The sequence below is a fragment of the Diceros bicornis genome, chromosome 18, assembly GCF_020826845.1.
Source record: "Diceros bicornis minor isolate mBicDic1 chromosome 18, mDicBic1.mat.cur, whole genome shotgun sequence".
In the NCBI taxonomy this organism is placed as follows: Eukaryota; Metazoa; Chordata; class Mammalia; order Perissodactyla; family Rhinocerotidae; genus Diceros; species Diceros bicornis.
Window position 1 is genome coordinate 10,756,071 of NC_080757.1, and position 19,083 is coordinate 10,775,153.

General features: G+C 52.2%; 3 protein-coding genes and 4 non-coding genes across 11 annotated transcripts; all 7 read right to left on the minus strand.

Moving 5' to 3' along the window:
- Positions 1-169: 169 nt before the first annotated feature.
- On the minus strand, positions 170-6,465 carry EIF4A1 (eukaryotic translation initiation factor 4A1). 2 transcript variants are annotated; one of them, XM_058559821.1, is made up of 11 exons: positions 6,428-6,465; positions 5,010-5,058; positions 4,411-4,543; positions 3,821-3,960; positions 2,569-2,737; positions 2,103-2,212; positions 1,728-1,871; positions 1,504-1,641; positions 1,299-1,388; positions 951-1,030; positions 170-836 (listed from the first exon to the last, which is right to left on the minus strand). In XM_058559821.1, the coding sequence occupies exons 1-11, from the start codon at positions 6,448-6,450 to the stop codon at positions 692-694; spliced, it is 1,221 nt and encodes a 406-aa protein (XP_058415804.1). In that variant the 5' UTR covers positions 6,451-6,465; the 3' UTR covers positions 170-691. The 2 variants fall into 2 exon arrangements, with proteins under 2 accessions (XP_058415804.1, XP_058415803.1); XM_058559820.1 differs by lacking the exon at positions 6,428-6,465 and adding an exon at positions 5,209-5,294.
- Positions 1,106-1,252, minus strand: LOC131418046 (small nucleolar RNA SNORA67). Its single transcript, XR_009222841.1, has one exon. It is a non-coding gene; the product is annotated as a small nucleolar RNA SNORA67 (small nucleolar RNA).
- On the minus strand, positions 2,309-2,449 carry LOC131418005 (small nucleolar RNA SNORD10). The gene has a single exon (XR_009222802.1). It is a non-coding gene; the product is annotated as a small nucleolar RNA SNORD10 (small nucleolar RNA).
- On the minus strand, positions 3,348-3,492 carry LOC131417994 (small nucleolar RNA SNORA48). The gene has a single exon (XR_009222793.1). It is a non-coding gene; the product is annotated as a small nucleolar RNA SNORA48 (small nucleolar RNA).
- On the minus strand, positions 4,242-4,376 carry LOC131417993 (small nucleolar RNA SNORA48). Its single transcript, XR_009222792.1, has one exon. It is a non-coding gene; the product is annotated as a small nucleolar RNA SNORA48 (small nucleolar RNA).
- A 911-nt stretch (positions 6,466-7,376) lies between the features above and the next one.
- Positions 7,377-14,828, minus strand: SENP3 (SUMO specific peptidase 3). 3 transcript variants are annotated; one of them, XM_058559816.1, is made up of 11 exons: positions 14,626-14,828; positions 13,062-13,787; positions 12,068-12,307; positions 11,859-11,970; positions 11,330-11,477; positions 11,153-11,200; positions 10,662-10,739; positions 8,781-8,918; positions 8,509-8,592; positions 8,359-8,409; positions 7,377-7,922 (listed from the first exon to the last, which is right to left on the minus strand). In XM_058559816.1, the coding sequence occupies exons 2-11, from the start codon at positions 13,774-13,776 to the stop codon at positions 7,812-7,814; spliced, it is 1,725 nt and encodes a 574-aa protein (XP_058415799.1). In that variant the 5' UTR covers positions 13,777-13,787; positions 14,626-14,828; the 3' UTR covers positions 7,377-7,811. The 3 variants fall into 3 exon arrangements, with proteins under 3 accessions (XP_058415799.1, XP_058415801.1, XP_058415802.1); XM_058559819.1 differs by having other exon boundaries at positions 7,853-7,922; positions 8,359-8,431; XM_058559818.1 differs by lacking the exon at positions 8,359-8,409.
- A 1,105-nt stretch (positions 14,829-15,933) lies between these two features.
- On the minus strand, positions 15,934-17,998 carry TNFSF13 (TNF superfamily member 13). Of its 2 annotated transcripts, none has more exons than XM_058559823.1 (6): positions 17,653-17,998; positions 17,156-17,312; positions 17,035-17,082; positions 16,771-16,889; positions 16,424-16,562; positions 15,934-16,186 (listed from the first exon to the last, which is right to left on the minus strand). In XM_058559823.1, the coding sequence occupies exons 1-6, from the start codon at positions 17,908-17,910 to the stop codon at positions 16,077-16,079; spliced, it is 831 nt and encodes a 276-aa protein (XP_058415806.1). In that variant the 5' UTR covers positions 17,911-17,998; the 3' UTR covers positions 15,934-16,076. The 2 variants fall into 2 exon arrangements, with proteins under 2 accessions (XP_058415806.1, XP_058415807.1); XM_058559824.1 differs by having other exon boundaries at positions 17,234-17,312; positions 17,653-17,990.
- Positions 17,999-19,083: the final 1,085 nt, after the last annotated feature.

Here is a 19,083-nt window from a genome sequence, read left to right on the forward strand (position 1 = left end):
GAAGGGTCACGTTGTCCAGTCAACATGACCACTTTCTGGTCAACTCTTAGGTGGTAACAAAAAAAGCAACACAACAAAAGGGTAAATATTAGCTGAAGGAGGGGAGCAGAGATGTGCCCAATAGCAGGTGGGAGGGAAGGGGAGGTAAGAAATGAAAAGCCCAAACAGGCAGTTTCCAAGTTATTTTATTCAGAATTTTGTGTTTGTTTCCTGAATCAATAAATACTATACAAAACAATGTAAAAATGGCTACCATTTTCTCTCCCCTGCTCCCCCAACCTGGGACAATCCCCTGGGCCACCTAACTCAGGGGTTCTCCCTCCAGATTTGGTCCAGCAAATGAGGTTGAGTGACATTATAGCCCCTTGAATTGTTTTCAGAGGAATTCAGCTGGGGTGGGGAGAGCCTCTGGGATTTGGAGGTTGACTAGGTTAGGGAAATGGATTAGTGTTTTTTGGGAGAAGAGACGACGCCTGGGGCAAGAGCCTACCCCAAAGAAAAGGGTATCTAAAATGTTCACGGTTCCTTCTTTTGCCTCAAAAAGTGACATTTATTCAAAGAAAAAAAAAAAAAAAGAAAAAAAAAATGACAAGATGTCCATCCCCTGGCTCCCTTCCCTCCCCCCTTCTGCTCCTCCTCAGCCCCCCAAGGATTGAACCCTGGCTGGGGCTAGGTAGCAGCACAGCCCCTCTCAGATGAGGTCGGCAACATTGAGGGGCATCTCCTCAATGGAGGTGTTGTAGAAGGTCTCGATGTCTCGAAGAGTCCTCTTGTCTTCTTCTGTTACCATGTTAATAGCCACACCCTTACGGCCAAAACGTCCACCACGACCAATTCTGGAAAACAAGGACACCTTAGGATAAGTGAGGATAAGGGGAATGACGAAAATCAGGAGCTTCAGCCCAGGGAGGACTGGGCACGAGGGGTGAGTATCCCAGATCTACACTTACCTGTGGATATAGTTTTCCCTGTTGGTGGGAAGATCATAGTTGATGACTAAAGAAACCTGCTGCACATCAATGCCTCTGGCCTATGTGAAGAAAGATGACAACTTCAGCATGTGAATGAGAAGAGGACAATCTATCCAGAAGGGACTTACAAGTGTACATGTAGGCAGCCAAAGGAAGGCAAAGGAAATAAACATCCCCTCCTCTCCCTGAAAAACCTGAGGCATGCCAGATTTTATTCCAAGTTGCTACTTTCCTGAAAAAGGGCATTAGTAGGCCCCTTGGAAGAGGGAATCACCTTGGATTCTCCTTTCTTCCCTCCCAATCATCTCCAAATTCCCCTCTACTCACCAGCAGGTCAGTGGTAATTAACACTCTGCTAGAGCCTGAGCGGAACTCTCTCATGATTACATCTCGTTCCTTTTGGTCCATATCTCCATGCTAGAACAGGAAATAGAAGGGTGTGAACAGGCAGGCACTTCAGTTCTGAGAGAACTGGCTGTAAGTGGGAAACTGACACACACATACTGCTGGTAACCAGCTGGGGAAAACTCACCATGGCAGAGACAGTGAAGTCTCGGGCATGCATCTTCTCAGTGAGCCAATCAACCTTCCTTCGGGTGTTGATGAAGATGACTGCCTGGGTGATGGTCAGGGTTTCATACAAGTCACACAGCGTGTCCAGCTTCCACTCCTGGGGGTGGGGGAGAAAAAAAAAAATCAGTCAGGGGCTATACCCAACAACTTATTACCAGGCCCGCCTCCTGCACTAGGCCCCACCTCTCGTTCCACATTGATGTAGAATTGGCGGATACCCTCCAGGGTCAACTCTTCCTTCTTAACAAGAATCCGAATGGGGTCCCGCATGAACTTCTTGGTCACCTCAAGCACATCAGAAGGCATTGTTGCCGACAGCAAAACCACCTAATGGAAAAAGAGCAGCCTCAGACTAAGGGATACTCCACAATGCCTGTCCCCTTCCCTAGTACCACCTAAAACAGAAGCCAATGCATAAAAAGGCTTGAGGCAAGACTCCAGAATTCTTCACGGTTCTTCTGACACTCATATCGCTCTTCTATTACCTCAACCACACCACTATCTATAAGAGATCATCAGCTATACAAGCAAGACTATACGTATCTTTCTCTTTCTCACCTGGGTGTTGCTGTTGAGCTTTTGGAATATGTCGTAGATCTGGTCCTTGAATCCACGGCTTAACATTTCATCAGCTTCGTCCAGTACAAACATCTTGATGTATTTGGGAGCTACAGGAAAGAAAAAAACATCAACAGGTAGTAATTGGGGAAATGTGAAATACACTTAACTTTCCCTACAAAGATAAGGGGAGGGACAGGTGGTCTGCTCTCAGAATACAAAGATTGATCCTTTGCCCAGGACGCCCCTGCCAGGCCAGACAACAACCCTGGGAAGTAGAACACTACCTGGGCTGAGATGACAGGGAAGCCAGGCTCAGATGACACGCATGGGGTTCATCACAGAGCAACTCTTTCAGAGGGGAAAACTAGCATCATTAGGAATGAGATTGTGGCCAAGTTGAAAGACTGGGAAAGCATGCACAAGAGGGAAATGGCCCAGAGGACCAGAAAATTGAGGTACTTACACAGGTATCTCCGGTTAAGCATATCAAACACACGTCCTGGGGTACCCACGATGATATGGGGAGCTTCCATCTGCAGCTTCTGCACCTCAGCACGCACGTTGGTACCTCCAATGCAGGCATGGCAGGACGCACCCATGTAATCTCCTAATGCCATAACTACCTTTTGTATCTGAACCCAGAAAAAGATAAGTGCTCATATATTAGCTACAACTGTGCCAAGCCCTATTTTAAATGTTTCTCATGTATTTATTCTTTCCAACTGAGACATGCACCATTAATAAACTCACTTTTTAGGCAAAAAACAGAGGCAGGTTAAACAATCCATTTAAGATACGACTGCCAATAAGTGGCAGAGACTCAGGATTTGAACTCAGTCTGGTTCCTGAGTGCACAGATTCATAGTAACAGCCCTCTGAAATAACTTCAATGTAGCTTCTTTCCTATTACACCTCCTAAGTTGCTGAAAACGAATTGTGACCCATTTATTTTATCTCACAGCAAGCAACCAGTTTTATGTATAGTGACATACCTGTGTTCTACTGCACTCCTGCCACAGAACCTATGCTGGGTGGCATATTCACTCTTTTAAAAGCATGTTCTGAACATAAGGATCCTCAAAGAGAGTTCTACTAAAACCATTTGCTTACATTATCTTTGTCCAGAAATTAGTACAGAACATTTCAAAAAATACATCCCCTGAGTCTCAATAATCTACTTATGAGACCAGTGTTTCTGATCTGTTTCCCTCCAAGACCCAGGAAAACAGCAGCATTAGGATTTTATGTGCCCCAGGCATGAACCAGCTCTGGCCACCAACCCAGGCATCAAGCTAGGATGAACAAAGGACTGTACAACTACTTTGCCCCTGACTGATATAAGAGCAGCACCACCAATCAGGTGTCTCTTTGCCCATTGCCAGGGGGTTTGTTCATACAACAGCCACCAAACTTGCCCAGCCAGCCAGGCTCCACCCAGCAGCCTTCCCATTTGACTCAGGAAATGGGTGGAGGGAGTGATGCTTATTGTGTTTAGTAGGAACGAGCTTATAATTAACCTAAAAAGTCTTGAGAGATCTAGAAGTCATCAACTCATTTTCTTTACTTTAGATCATCTCTTTTTCCCCACCCCACCTACCCCATATTTCAGTTCTTCTAAGATGGTGGTGGTTGAGGAGCACACCTCTAATTTTTTGATTATGCCAATCATTTCTAAATTGATCCTTCAGGGGAGAAGAAAGAAGCTACACTCTCACCTGCTGGGCCAACTCTCTAGTCGGTGCCAGGACTAAGGCCTGAGTGGCCTTTAGATCCAATTCAATCTGTTGCAGAATCGATATGGCAAAAGTGGCTGTTTTGCCTGTCCCAGATTGGGCTTGAGCGATCACATCATAACCTAAACAGACAAATTAGGAGGGAAAGTGTATGTAGAGGACATACAGTTTGGGATCATGAAATATTCAAGGCCCCGATCAATAAGCAACCAATAGAGCTATGCGCCAGAGATGAAGTGCTTCACAGACCACCTTATCACAAAGTGCCCAAATGGGAAGAGATCTGGAAGCCAGGTCAGGTTATTAACTGATTTAGTACTGCACAAAATGGGCTAGAAATACAGCTATAAAAAGCAAGTGTGAGGTAGCTGAAATACTACTTTATTGAAAATCAACCAACAATCCATGTGTCCAGGGCATGAACCAGGCATGGGCACAGACCAAAAGCCAAGCTGGGATGAACAAGGAGCTGCTTTGTCCCTCCCTGATGTTAGATACGCACCACCAACCAGGTGCCTCTCTACCCAGGTCAGGGACAGTCCAGAACTTGTTCTGGGGCAGAGGAGTCTTACCCTTGATACAAGGAAGAATGGCTCGCTGCTGGATGGCAGAGGGCTTCTCAAAACCATAGGCGTAGATGCCACGGAGAAGGGACTCCGAGAGGTTCATGTCATCAAAGCTGTCAACAATCTCATTCCAGTTACTCTGAAAGATACAAAGAAATTCATGTAGTAGAACAGGCGGGGGGTGTGCTCTACCACCGCAGCAAACAGGACCTTGTGCCTGCAGCACTAAAGCCGCAGAGCCCACCACCTTTCCTCCCTCCAGGGAAGCCAGCTGGTTCTGCAAGGTCTGAGAAATCACTCCAAGGGGCCAGCCCACTTGTAAACTGTGAGACTGGAGACTGTAGAAGGGAGGAGTGGACTCAATATGAAGGACATGTTCTATACATACTCTCAAGAATATATTTTTAACAAACCCTTATAAAAGAGTTAAGATTTCCTGTGGAGGAAACTTAACCACTTGGGAGTTACGCTATGTATTAAAGATGAATCCTGGGTGCTGGTTTTAGTCAAATCTTAAATCACTGAACCACCACTCCAGAAACCAAGGCTAGTGGCACTGCCTTTCCCAGAGATGAAGGACAATGCTGATAGGGGTTCAATCTCACCTCGATGACGCCTTCGGGCTCCATCCCATCGGGGCCATTGTCTCTGGATCTGTTGGTTTAAAGTATTGAGTATGCCAAATGAGGCACGTTAAAAATCCTGACAGCCAGGCTCTTCCTACCAGCAACCGGCCTTGCATGATACCATCGGCCTTCACTCCCTGACCCACCCCCATCAATTCCCAGAAGACGTAGTAGTTACCTTACAACTGAGTCAGTCCTTTGCCCCATCCCAGGAGCGGCTCAGGTCAGGCCGCCCGGGACATGATGGGGTAACCCTCCTAGACGACCCGGAGCCCGGCAGGAGCGGCGCCGCGCTTACGGGGTCCGGAGATGGTGCCTGGGGCCGGTCCCACGTGCCCCGGGCCTGGCCACCCCATGCCCAAGCGCGTGCACCTCCCATCGCAGCCCCAGCGCGCCGGAAGTCCCGCCCTTCACCTCCCAGATCCGAGGGTAGGACATCCCCTTCTCCCCCACGTCACTCCTCCCGCGCCCTCCCCCACTCCCTCCAGCCCATCTCCCCCCTCGCGGTGCCCGGATGTGGGAGGCCGCGGGCGGTGGCGGCCTCGCGCACAATGAGACCCAGCCGAGCTAGCAAAAGGGGAGATTGCACAACCCTTAGAAGCGAAGCGGACTGGGGGAGGGGAACACCTCGGGCCGCCATGTGCTCGCTCCCTCGACCACCCGGCGGCATCTCCTCCCTCCATGGAACAATCAACATCCCGCCCGCCCCCGTCGCGAAATGGCGTCGCCCTCCCATACCTCAGGCCGCTCACCCCCGAAGGAAAGTGGACCTGCCCATCCGCAGTTTGCCAATTGCCCGGCTTGTGCGGCAAAATGGACCCGCCCGCCGGGCGCCGGGTGGGCTCCTGGTGCCTCACGCGGCCGCTCCTCGGGGTTAGGCTCAGTCCTGGCCGTCAAGAAAACCAGCACACTGAACGGCCGGTTTCTTCTCCCGACCCACACCTCAACGCGACGAGGCGACTGGATTTGAGGACCCAGGCACCCCCGCTTTTAGCGAGTGGTACTGTCAGAATCCTCCGGTACCCAAGCGCGCGCGAGCCCTCCCTCCGGCAGTGAGGCAGCCGGACCTGCCGGCTCTACCTTTCCCACGCTAGGTCGCGACCGCGTCTCGCCCCTCAGCGCCGGGGCTCCGCGCACCGCAGCGCGTCGCGTCGAGGCTTCCTAGCGATCCTCGCACGCTGGGCCCCGAAAACCGGGCTGTCCTTGCCCCCTGCCCAGGCCCTGGTGGCAGCGGCGGCCGTGGATCTGCCCCTCACTCCCCCAAGACGGGTCCTCCCACTTGGTCTCCCCGCAACCCTGGTGGCCCTAGATTGGTGGGCCTCAGCTCCCCCCGGCGGGGCCCTCGGAAGGTAGCGGCAGAGTAAGTAGCCACAACCTCTTGCAAGTGCCTTTCTTACCGGGAATCCTGACTCGCAGACATGATCCTTTGAAACTAGGGCGGAGGGCCCGCCTATCGACAACTTATAGAGCGCCCGACTCCGCCCCAGCCATCGCATTGGCCTGGCCGCGTCGGCCCCGCCTGCCCGCGCTCAGCAACTCTGCGTGACGTTAGTTCGTAGGCGCTCTGGCACGCAGCCACCATTGGATAGTTTGAGCGCCTATCAAGATGAAGACCCGCCCCGCGGCCTCATTGGCTAAAGGGCCCGCCCTTCTCGCCGGTACGGAAGTGACATACAGGAGTCAAGGCCTCGAGGCCTGGCAGCCATCTTGGGGCCCTGCACCCCTACACGTGCGGAGGCGATAGGGCCTTAGTCATGTGGCCTAGTAGGCCCTATCGCGTAAGAGGGGCGAGGTTTCAGCCTCCAGGGACTTCCGGGCTCCCAGGACTACCACTTCTCTTTACCTTTGCTCCAGGCCTCCACTGGGCCCACAGTTTATTTTGTTCTCTCCTACAACCAAGATAAATCGGACACCACGCCGACGTGTTCCAAGTGTACCAAGGATGATGGAATCAGGAGCCATATCTTGGCGGCTGGGAAAGTGTCCCTGGCTGGAGGGAGGAGGGATGGATAACTGACTTCTGGGCTTAACGGCATTTGAGGTTTCTGTTAGGAATCTTGGCCGAATTCCTTAAATGTCCTATTCCCCAACTTTAGCACCTCTCAAGCTCCCTTATTTTTGAGGCTTACCAAAACTCTCCCTTCTTCCAGCCCTGGCTCCCATGACTGGGGGATTCTTTTGGGTGATGAAGAAATGATGTTGGCACCGTCTGAGCCAGGGATGAAAAGCTGGCCCCTGAAGTCTTGAGACCCAAAAAAAAAGGGTCACTAACAGCACTGGCTAGAGGAAAGCCTGAGATAGAGCATTATCCACTAGTACGAGGCCCCTTAAGGAAGACCACCACTATGTATCTCCAAAGGATCCTTTATTGACCAGAGCAGGGCCGTGGCATTTATATATATATATATAAAAAAAAGTTTCAAGATCTGGCAGGCAGTAATCCCTTTGCCCGCCCACCACCCCCAGCACAGATTTTCCTGTCCCCCTCTGCACATGGAAGGGGGATGACTGCCCCACCCAGGCCACAAGGCCATACTCCCCTGCACACTTGAGGGAAAAAGGGGCTTTTCCATGGCCACCCCCTGAACATCAGAAATCAACAAGTATTCTCTCAAGGAAAAAAAAATTACAGAAATCAATTAAAACATTTAAATATGAAAAACCAAAGGGAATTGGGTGGGGAAAGGCCAAGAGGAAAGGAACTGGAGTTTCTTGAGAAGGAAGGGTCTCCCATGTGCCCCTGCCCATTCATTAATGGGCTTGAGGCCTGGGATACGAGGCTCACACAGTGAGTTTGCAGTGACACAGCTCCTTGTAGATCTGTCGCCGAAGTTTGGGCATGTCCTGCTGAGTGAAGCTGAATGGCTGAGACAGGGCCAGGTGCTTGCAGTACTGGGTGTCAACAAAGCAGGCCATGAGAACCACCTACTGAGCAACCCCCAAGTCAGGACCTGTGCTACACATTTGATATGAGATATGTTGCACTGGATCTTTCAGAGAACATCCCTATTTCACAAACAAAGGAAGCCAAGGTCCCATAGCCTGGGGCTCCAAAAGAGTCTGACTCTAAAGCCAGTGTTCTTACTAGGTTCATGAAATACCTAGTTGTTAAGAGGGATACCTTGGGTTGGGGGGTCAGGGATACCAAGGACCAAAGACCCAGACCCAATGTGGGATGGAGAAGCCAAGAGAGGACCAATGAAATCAGAGTTTCTGCATTCTAACACAACGTTACTCCCACTCCACAAGTGGCTGTGAACCAAATGAGGGATGCAGAACAGCCTCCTGTCTCCCTCCCAACCCTTTAACCCAAGTGACATCTGCTTACCTGCAACACAAAGGCGCCACAGTCACTGTCATTATTCTGCCTGGCCACATTCTAGAGAATAAAAAGGTAGGCCCTTCACCTGGAGACTCCTAGGGATGTGGCTTCAACTTCTGCCTCCCAGCACCCCCACCCCTCCCTCTGGAAACTCACCATTTTGAAGTAACCTTTCCAGCCCTGGTGGAAATCTAGCCGGTCTTTCTTCACTGCCTCTGCCTGTAGATACTTGGCAATATGCTATGTGGGTGGAGAAAAGGAGGAAGTGATGCCCTACGTTTCCCCGATGAACCCAGGGTGTGGTGCTCACAGGCACTATGACCAGGTTGCTCCTCAGAGACCCAAAACCCACCCTCCTTCTGCCTGGAATGCCTTGCCACTGGATCTCCTCCCCACATTCTGCCTGTCTTTTCCCTTCCCTCTCAAACCTTAGGGCAGCGGCGGTTTAGGGTGCGCTGCGAGTCAAAATAGGTGATGGTGCGCCGCCTCACGTCAACAGAGATGAGGGACCAATGCACCTCCAGGTGGATGGGGATTAGCAGTAGCTCCTTATTGAAGATGTCCACCTAAGGAGGCAGTGCCAGAGGTCAGGTAAGACAGCACAGGAGTCCTGCCTATTGCCATGAGGGTTCTAAAGAGGAATGGAAGAGCAGGCAAGGAGCCAAGTGGGAGAACACAAGACCCAGGCCCTAGATTGTGAGGCAAGGCTCAGCATCTGGATGTCTAAATTCTCGGGGTAAAGGGGGAAGACAGGACAGAGGAGGTGGTGTCAGAATAAACACTTGAGAGCCCAGGATGGACCAGATACTTTTCACACATGAAAGGTAGAAGTGCTTAGTACCTAAAAACCCAGGCTCAAGATTCTGGAGCCAGACTGCGAGGGTTCAAATCCAGCTCCTCCATTTACTAGCTTATGACCATGGGCAAGCTACTTAGTAACTTTCTATACTTCAGTTCCCTTATCTGTAAGAGTGCAAACAGTACCGACCTCATCCATTTGCTATAAGGATTACACTAGTTAATATCCATAATACACTTAGAACAATGCATGGCACCTTGTAAATGCTCAGTCAGTTAATGCTCACAACAATCCTGTGGGGAGGTTTTCATGTTCAACCTAACGATGAGGAAAATGCAGCTTGGCCAAGTAAAGTAATTTGCCCAAGGTCATAGAAGTAAAAAATGGCAGAGATGGGATTCAAATACAGGTATATGGAAGGCCAAATTTTTTTCACTGTATGTCACCCCACCTCTACTTGGAGAAGCAGGCCTGCCAGGTCCCTGAGGGTTTAAGCTCTTGAATCTGGGGATGGAAATTAAGAAACGCTGGAGCCAATGGTCCTACCTCACTGTAGAATTTCCTGGCCTTTGAATTAGAGGGCAGGGAAACTAGAGGAGAAAAGAACTCTTTTTCCTCACCAAACCTGCCCCCACCCCCAACTTTCGCCAGTAATTTAGGCCAAAAACCTAGACATCATCCTTGATTCCTACCTTTTCTACAATTCCCACATCCAATCTGTCAGAAAAGTCCTATTGATTTTACCTACAAAACTTATTCTAGATAAAACTACTTCTATCTCTGCCTTTACCACTCTCGTCCACGTTTCTCATCTGGACTTCTGTGCTACACTCTTAGTTAGTCTGCCTGCTGCCACTCTGGCCCCCGCTTCAATCTGTCATTGAAACAGGAGTTTAAAAAACGAGGCAATTCCCAGCCTGCTTAAAACTCTTCAATGGCTTCTCAGTACATACAGAATAAGATCTGCCTTCTTCAGCCTATGCTCCATTCCTACAAGATCTCCTCTTTAAACAAATTTTCTCTTATTTTCCCTTTGCTCACTCTGCTCTAACCACAAAAGCCACCCATACAGGCCCTCCGTTATTTAAACATGTTCTTTCTCACTTTGCATCCCACGTACTTGCTGTTCCCTTTCCCTAGAACACTCTTCCCTCAGATCTGCACATGGCTGGCTCCTCATCAAGTCTCAGCTAAGAAAGGCCTTCCCAGACCACCCAGTCTAAACTACTCACTTCCCATCCTACTACATGACTCTGTTTTAATTTGCTTGCAGGACTTATCACTAGCTGAAATTTAACTTGCTTATTTATTCTCACCCCATAAAGGCAAGAAGTTTTCCTTGTTTAATACTGTATCCTTAATGCCTAGAACAATACCTAGCACACAGAAGACATTTAATAAATATTTGAAAGACTGAATGAACAGGGTTGGGAAAAGGGCTCACAGAAAACAGAACTCTAATTCTTCAGAAGCAAAGTGTTGCACAAGTAGATGTGAATTCATAACTCACGTTTTTGGTCCACCTTTTCACCCCATCATAACCCTTGGTACGGAGTTTATCATAGAAGAAACTGTTGAAGAAATGCACCTATGCCAATGATACAAAAAAGCTGGATGGAATTAAAAGATCTCAGGCCCTCCTGCTAAGTCTCCCCTTCCCGGTCCACTCCACTTCATTATGGATCTAAGGACTGGTTGCAACAACCTCTACTCCAACTCACTAAGGTTGAAAAAACAAATTGTTTTAATCTTATAGCTTCCCATCCCAATTTGTGGAGTTAGCCATAGCAGAAAAACACTCAAGACCGGTGGGTAAAGGAAGAAAATTGTAAATTCAGGCCTAAGATTACAGATTTGAATTTAACAAGATTACCTTCCACCACCTCTCCCCCAGGAACAAAGACTCTCTTTTATGTAAAATGGAAGAGATGAAAGGGACTAAAAAAGCTGCTTGGAACTGTGAAAGTTCTTCTGGGGACTGAAATAACTGGTTAGGCCTACCTTTTCAGGGACTGTGTCCATGACCAGGTCTCCATACATGTTCATCACCTGGGGGGAAGACGGGAGGCAGCTTGCCATGGAGGGTGCAGCATGGGTATAGGGCTCCCCCATGCAGAGGGCCCCAGACACCCTGCTCCTTGAATCCCCTCTTGGGCCTGTTTTTCTACTCCTCCTCACCTGGTCATTGAGCCAGTTCTGTCCATACAAGGTCCCCAAGTCATCCATTGTCAGCACATGCCGCTTATAGGCCACTCGGAAGCCCCTCACCATGGCATTGCCTGGCATCCGCTGGTATGACTGGATCAGCTGCAGCACCAGGCCCTTCCTGAGTAGGCCAAGGGTGGAGTCACACAAGAGACGAGGGGGCTAGGGCACACAGAAGTTCCTTCTACTGCCTAGAATTAGAGTCTATAAACTGACCCCCGCCCCCGTTTTTGGTATAGGTCCTTTTGAGGACCTGCTAAGGGCCTAGTCCCTTGAAAGAGGCACATGAATACTCAGGTATACATAGTATTTCGGGGCCCCAAGTAAAGACCCTCCCAGCCAGCTTACAGGGGCTTGGCACTTTGCCTACAGATTCCTCCCCTTCAGCTCTAGCTTCCTACTTCTCCCCAAGTACATCCTATGGGAGAAAAGGTAGCAGCATTCTCTCCCCATCCCCCAGGGTCCCAGCCCTCTCCTGAAGGGCATCTCTGTCACGCCTCACCTGGAAGGTGTAGAGAACTCCTGCTGGAAAATGTCCTCCAGTTTCTCTACTACCTCATCAGTGCTGAGGGGGATAAGGCTGCCGTAAGTTTGAAGGAATTCATCCAAGATGCCTGAGTGGAGGAGGGAGAGAGGAGTGGGGTGAGGCCTCCAGACTCTGAACTAGGAGTTGGCTGAGGGAAAGAGACTAGGTCCTCTAGGGTTCCTTACTCTGCACGCAGGTCACATGCTCCTCCCGAAGAGGGCTGTGCTGGCCAGCTTTCTCCCCAGGACGCTCTGCCTCTTCTGCAGTGCCCAAATCTGAGCCCTGAAAAAGCTCCTGGGCCACATGGTCCCCGATGCTGCACACATTGCTGATAAGGATGCTGGCATCAGGGGGTGCCAGACTTCGCTCCCCTTCTGGCCCAGGTGGTCCCCCAAAACCGTTAGGCAGAGTACAGGAGAGGAGGCCTGTAGGGCAGAGGAAAAAGGATGGGGATGAGAAATGGGTTCAAAAGACAATGGGAAGATTAAATGGTATACACAAATTATAAGACCACAAGAAGAATGAATTGAAGCAAAATCTACCAATATAAACTCTAAGGAATGGAGACCCTAAAGCATGAGACAAGCATGTCCAAGAAGTCAGAAAGGGACAGAGAGAAAAAGCTACTACTCACAGACAGGAAGAAAATAAGAAAAGATTAGGATTCAGGGAGATTTAAAGTTCAGAGATATCTGTCACTACATGCCTAGCACCTAGCATAGTACCCAGCACACAGCAAAGACTCAATAAATTCTTAAATAATTAATAAAGACATAGAAAGCCTGAAATTGTTTGGTTGGGGTTCTTCGAAAGAAAAATATCCTGAGTGTGAAATGTCACACACAACTGTACAGGTGATGTACTCCACTACTTAGAGAGAGTCCTTCCCACCACTATGAGAATAGCACCCTCTGGAGAGGTACATGCAGGAGTCCTTATCCTGACACCCAACGAAGAGGGATTTCAAGTGGACAAGACTGTCTGACTTTCCTAAACCACGTCTCCTTTTCTCATCCATGCATAGGACATCTAGTTAGGGATGCTGTATCCCAGCCTTGACTATCTCCCCAAACTTAGTTCCTACTTTCCTTAGGCCCAGCTCTAACCACAGGAAGAGGCTCCTGGTCCTCCAGGATCTTAGCCCTCCCCACTCCCTCCTCTGCCTCATCGCCACTTTACCCGAGTCAGGGTCCAGAGGAGACTTTGGAGTCCACCTTAATCCATCTTCCTCCATAGGGGGCCCAGAGGGCACTGGTGGAGACCTTCTCACCCCATCTTCAGCCATAAGAGCACCTAGCAGACCCAGCCGGGGTGGAGGTGGCCCCCGGGGGGAGTCAAAACGACAGCAGGGGGATGGCACCTGTGGTGTCGCACCGCCTTCCTGGGGTGAAAGATGGTTCTTGGGGTGTGTGAGGCTCCGCCGCCGGCCCCGGTGACGCCCCCAAAGCTTCCAGTGGAATGTCAGCGAGGTGCTTTTAGAGTAGAGCAGCATCCGGAAGGCTCTCATAGCTCTGCGGCGGCGCTGTGAGCAGGTTTTTCGATGAGTAGGGCGGGGAGGGCGAGGCCGCTGGGAGCTTCCCAGCTGACCCCATCTAGGGGGCAGCCTCCAAGCTGCCACTTCCTCTTCCTCATCTTCATCTTCATCCTCCTCTTCTTCTTCATCCTCTTCACTAGCTGAGGCATCAAAAGAGGGCCGAGGGACAGGGAGGCGTCTGGCTGGCACTGTGGTCCCTGACCCAGGATCTGGCCCAAACCCGCCACCTGATTTGAGTCGGGGTTTGGGGGGTGCGGGCCAACGAAGACGCTCCCGCCTGGGGCTTAAGTAAGCTGGGGCTATGCCGGGTCCAGGAGGCTCAGGCCTCCAAGACCCAGTCCCTTGTATAGTCTCTTTCATCTTTCAGTAGCCTGTAATACAAAGGTTAGAGTGTCAGAATCCAAACATCCTGTATTCCAGATCCTGCTTCTGTTCCTCAGCATCCTTCTCTGGAATCAGATGCAAATAAACTAACGAAAGAGGAAAAAATGCAAAATTCCCAACTTCAGATCTTCCCAGTCAACACGGTCCACAAGGAGCCCTTTAGAGTCTGTGCCATGATTTCTCTCCGCCCAGACAGAGGCAACGGAGAATGGCTAGGCAAAAGGCCTCGAGGATCTTACTTCTCAGATCTACAGATCAAACCCAGTATTTTCAGCCTCTATTTCTCTATTCTAATACGACCAAGGTGTCCTAACTGAGACCGTAATGAGGGAGATGGTTCAGCACGGGAATCCTGACATGGTAAAGATACCTGAAGAGAACACAACTTCCACAGAAAGACCGTGGTCTAGAGCGAGAAGAGAGCTATCACCCTGGAATGAATGGAGTGTGTGGGCATGCTCAGGTCGTCTCAGGAGGGAATGGGGATGCCAGAACTATGGCTCAGATAGTAGAATCTTATGAAAACGAAAGATTTTAAAAGAAACTGAAAGAGAACCGAATCGGCGCTTAGGCAGCCAAATCAACGCGCTGGGACAGAAGAGAGCCGCGCGAGCCAAGCTGGCCCAGCCCCCTCTCCTGCTCCGTCCCCAGGGACAAGAATGCGTTCCGGCACCGGTATGGTCCTACAGGCTCGCACGGCTCTGCGCGCAAGGGCCTTAAGAAGCCCCTTCGAGGGCCTCCTGGGCCCGGGTTAGGTGGGAATGAGGTCCAGGAATGGGAGAGGCCGCGGCAGGGCTGGGGGGAGGGGGAAGGGGGCGTCCTCACCGGGAGCGGGGAAGCCGGGCGGACGGGCCCGAGAGCGGGCGTCTCCGGCCTCAGGCTTCCCGGCTCATCTCTCTGGCGACGGCGGCGGCCCCGCCACTCCTGCTGTCTCTGGACGCAGCCGTCTCAATTCAGGATTCCAACGCTTCTGCGCCGCGCGCCGCCAAGCCACCCCGCCGCGGCGACCACTCGCTCCCCTTCAGCCTCCACCTCCACCACCTCCCCCCCCTCCTCCTCCTTCCCCTCCCGCGAGCCCCAGGCCCACCGGCGGTGGCGGCGCACGATTAGTACGTCACACCCGGCGAACAGCGCCGGCGCGGCCACCACGCGCCTAGCACCGCCTACCCAAAAACGTATCTGCCACGGGACCGCCACGCCCCCGAGCCCCACGCAGGGCTGCGCCTGCGCACACCCAACCTGGGCCAGGCGCCGTGGCTGCGCCAGTTGCCCCTTTGCGCCTGCGTGTCCCGGGCCGCTTCACGCCTCGCTTCGTAGCCCTGCGTTCTCTTCACTCCGGGGCCTGAGACCAGGGGCGCGATACCTTGGTCCAGTGGGGCGCGCCAGAGGAGAGCCGGGAGGGCAGGGAGATCCCGGTACAGGGACGGGGCTGAGGCAAGGCAGTGGGGGAAATGGATGCGAGGTATCATTTATTCTCTTTTATTTAACTTTAAGCAGGGCTTGAGCAGAAAGAAGAGCTCAGATGAGCGAGGCAAGACCAGCATCAGGGCGTTCGATTCTTCCAAGGCTCCCCGGCGACCCGTCCCAGCCCAGAGGGGCTTGGAGTGGCCTGCCACGCCAGGGGAAGGGAGAGTATGAAAGGCAAAACTTGGGACCCGAAGAGTAATGTGACTGCAAAGGGACCGTCCTCGTCGGGCACCCCCTGCAGATGGGCGCATAATAAATACACCTCTGGAGATAGTGATGGAAACTGAGGCCCAATAGATGGAGAGAAGAAAGGGAGGATGAGGCTTCTTGTGGGTTGAAGAGGCAGAGGGTACCTGGAGAGAGGTTTGGCAAAGGGAACCAGGAGTTTTCCTGAGTGGAGGAAGGCTTCGTGGACTTCTGCCAACAGGCAGGATGATTCTCTCAAACTGCCGCTAGATGGTGGTGCTGTTCTGGAAGCATTCCAGTGGGACCCAAAGCAGATCTAGACAATGCTTGGCATTCCCTCCCCGTTAAGAATTTGGGGCTGGATGAGGGATAAAAGCAAGACATTCTACCTCTTTAACATCCATGAAATCAAAGTCTAGGGGGTGGGAGTGGAAAAGGAAAAGGGAGGAAAGGAGTCAAACCCAGGTCCCGTGGCATGAGCTGTCAAACCCAGGGTTCCAGTCAAACCCAGAAGAGGCTTCTGTTCCTACCCATTCCCTGTCATTTGTCTAGTCAGCTCTTGGCTGTCTCCAATATGTACCCACCCTGGTTTTCCAAGCTCAGAGCCACCTTTTATAACACAATCACAGTTTCACAAACCCCAGGAAGGTTCCATGTGGAGAGAGGCTAAGTTTCGCCCTTGCACGGGGGATTATGACACTCAGAATATCCCCTTGGTGTAAATGGAAGACACCTGAGAAAAGGGAGAAACTCTGCTCAGTGAAGCACAGGCATGCAGATACTCTGATGTTTCACCCTCCCTTCTCCAGCTCAACCTTTTTTCTGCTTCCTGTAAGGACCTAGGTATTCCGCAGATCTGCCTTGACACCCAGGCTTCCAACCCCCTGTCGTAGCTCCCTCACCACTGCCCCCAGGTCAGAGATGTCGTGGTCTTCTCACATCCAGCCTCCACTGCCCGCACGGCTCTCACCTGCACTGTAGCAGCTATTGTAGGCCCAGTCCGGGTTGGAGGGCATACTTCTTATACATCGGAATAGAGTCTCCTGCCTTCCCTGGCCCTCCCGAGACACCACCTGACCCATGGTGAAAGTCACATCATGAAACAGGACCTGGCAGGGAAGGGAGGAGATGTTGAAAAAAACAGGATGGCATGGCTCATTTCTGGACAGTCTCAGGAGCCCTGTCAAGGGAGCCAAGGGATGAAGAAGGGTCTTCCAAGTTTGGTGTGAACAGGGGTTGGGAACCCTCAGTATCGGGGTACACAGGCTCAAGACTCCAGGCCCCCATGTGAGGCTCAAGGCTCATGTTTGGGGTTACCTGGCTGTACAGCAGATAAACTCCAGCATCCCAGACTCGAACAACATATCCTTGGGCCTCCAGGCCTCTCCCACGCCTAAGAGCTGGTTGCCACATCACCTCTGTCACATCAGAGTCCTCTGGAGGTAAGGAGTGTGGCAGTCAGGATTTCTGTGCACTCTCAGACTCTTTTCACCTCTAAGATTCTCTTGGGCCCAGGTGCCAGCCGCAAAGTTCCCAGATCTTGCACCCTTCCCAAAAGCCAATATATAAAATTGTGCTCACCCTTCGAGGTGATGTTAATGGGAACAAGGTGCAGCACTGAGTGCTTTCCTGAGGAGAGAAGGAGGAAATCTCAGCAGTGCCCACTACCCCAGTTGCCCTGTTGTCAGCCCTCCACCCTCACCTTGACTCGGGGTAATAATCTCCAAATCCCCATGCGGCTTGATCACCTCCCACCCCTGCGGCACCCCGGAGGCCTCACTCTTCTGTTTATGGGTGAGCACTGCTCTCCTTCTCCGGGATCTCTCCCGATTCTCCCCGGCTTCCAGGGCATCAGGGCTCTGCTCACGGAAAGAGGGTCAGGGTTAGGCTAAGATGCAAGGGTCCCAGACAGCCGTTCTCCCCAGCCCTCCCCTGACCCAGGAATGCCTCACATCTCATGCACCTTTCCCTAGCAACCTGAGTCTTGGTGCTGGCTGTCCTCCAGGATCTGTTAGGTACAAGAAGCATTAATCTTTAACAGTTTCCTTTCCTGGAATGGCTGCTCCCTTGACCTCCAGACCTGGGACCCTCTCTTGCACCCACTCGAAACTTTACAGACTAGGAGGCTGAAACCGAGAGGCCCACAGATGGCCCTGCCACCCATCTTTCTCTCCCAGACACCCCTCTCCCCTCACTCACCTGCTCCTGGAGGCTCAGCCATGGATACCCTTCCCCCTTCTCGGAGGGCCCTCCAGTCCTCTGCAGCCGGGTCACCTCTCTCCTTAGGGTTTGCAGCTCTGTCTGTTGGGTCAGCAGAGCCATGGCACAAGCCACAGCCCCCAGAGCTGCCCCCCAACTCAACCAGAGGGCAACTGAGAGTGCCGGCTCTCGGACCGGGCCCCCCATGTCTCCCGGGGGCCCTTTTGGGGCTAGCAAGGAAGGAGATGAGGCTGGCATGAGCTGGGGACCCTGCCAACAGCTGTGGTCTTAGGAGTGGGGTGGCAAGGAGGTGGCGGAGAGGGTGGGGGTGCAGGCAGTGGTGCAGAAGGGAAGAAGGGCGTTACGCAAGGGAGAAATAAAAAGGAACTTGAGAATAAAAAGGAGGGAGGAGGAAAGCAAGCTGGGGGCACTGTTGGTGCTCCTGGCACCCCGCTATGGGGCCAGTGTTGTCTTGAGACCCCTCACCCTCCTTCAGCCTCAGGAGAATTTGGTGTCAGTCTCTCTAGGAAGGACGGGGCTGCCAGTGACACCCAGGAGGAGCGGCCAGAGCACAGGAACCCTGGGGCGGCCCCAGAAGTGGGGGAGGGAAGGTTGGTTGGCTGTGGGGCATGGTGCCAGGAGCAAGGATGGAGGGACAAGCTGGGCAGCGTTGAGGGTCAACGGGTGAGGGTGGAAGACCCTCTGGCTCAGGCACGGGAGAGATTTCTGGGGATGTCTGCTAGGAGTGACTGCAGGTGGCAGAGGAGGGGAGGGGGTCGGTGGGAGGAGAACCAGGGTCGCGGAAGCAAGAAACCGTCTGAGTTCTGGGGTTAAGGCCAGGCCGGGTGTGTTGGAATAAGGCCTGCACTACTCCCTGTGCTGAACTTGGCAAGCAGGACTTCCTGTTTCCCGAGAAAAGCTCTTACATAAGGCTGTGGACAAAGAGAGAACGAGACAGCCCCAAGCACCCTACCACTGTAGGATTCCTCCCCTGGACCCAGGGGCCCAGATTCCCATGTTCCTGGGCCTCGGGGTCCTTCATATTGACTCTGAGCCCCCTTCCAGACCTGCTCCCACCCCAGATCCCAGCCAGGGCTTGTGCCAGCACCTGCTGAATGTCCTGAGGCTGCCAAGAGGAAGGGCCCCTGCTCCTCCCAGCCAGGGATTCCCCGCAGGAGGAGGCCCGCCTCCTAGGTAAATGAGGCTGCCCTGCTGGACCTTGGGCAGAGGATTGATATTTTTCCTGGCAGTTTGCCTTTCCACTCTCTGCTTATACCTCAGGGGTTGGAGGCATGCAGGTCCCCACTCCCAAGCTGTATAACACCCTGGAATTCCGGGTGTCCTGCCCCCGACTCCCCAATGCCCAGACACCCTTCCCCTGGCCCTTGGCTACACTGAGAATGTCCCCTAAGCCCCAATAAAGAGAGAGAC

What these genes read in the sequence shown, in the direction of transcription:
- SENP3 (XM_058559816.1), bottom strand. Translation starts at nt 13,776, where the DNA reads ATGAAAGAGACTATACAAGGGACTGGGTCTTGGAGGCCTGAGCCTCCT. An exon ending in AGAACTGGCTCAATGACCAG is followed by an intron (nt 11,201 to 11,329) that starts GTGAGGAGGAGT and finishes TCTTCCCCCCAG; the next exon opens with GTGATGAACATGTATGGAGA. An exon ending in TGAAAAGGTGGACCAAAAAC is followed by an intron (nt 8,919 to 10,661) that starts GTGAGTTATGAA and finishes CTGCCTCCTTAG; the next exon opens with GTGGACATCTTCAATAAGGA.
- EIF4A1 (XM_058559820.1), bottom strand. Translation starts at nt 5,237, where the DNA reads ATGGGGCAAAGGACTGACTCAGTTGTAAG. An exon ending in ACATCAATGTGGAACGAGAG is followed by an intron (nt 1,642 to 1,727) that starts GTGGGGCCTAGT and finishes CCCCACCCCCAG; the next exon opens with GAGTGGAAGCTGGACACGCT. An exon ending in AGGGAAAACTATATCCACAG is followed by an intron (nt 837 to 950) that starts GTAAGTGTAGAT and finishes CTTGTTTTCCAG; the next exon opens with AATTGGTCGTGGTGGACGTT.
- TNFSF13 (XM_058559823.1), bottom strand. Translation starts at nt 17,910, where the DNA reads ATGCCAGCCTCATCTCCTTCCTTGCTAGCCCCAAAAGGGCCCCCGGGA. An exon ending in GATTATTACCCCGAGTCAAG is followed by an intron (nt 17,083 to 17,155) that starts GTGAGGGTGGAG and finishes TTCTCTCCTCAG; the next exon opens with GAAAGCACTCAGTGCTGCAC. An exon ending in CATTAACATCACCTCGAAGG is followed by an intron (nt 16,890 to 17,034) that starts GTGAGCACAATT and finishes CCTTACCTCCAG; the next exon opens with AGGACTCTGATGTGACAGAG.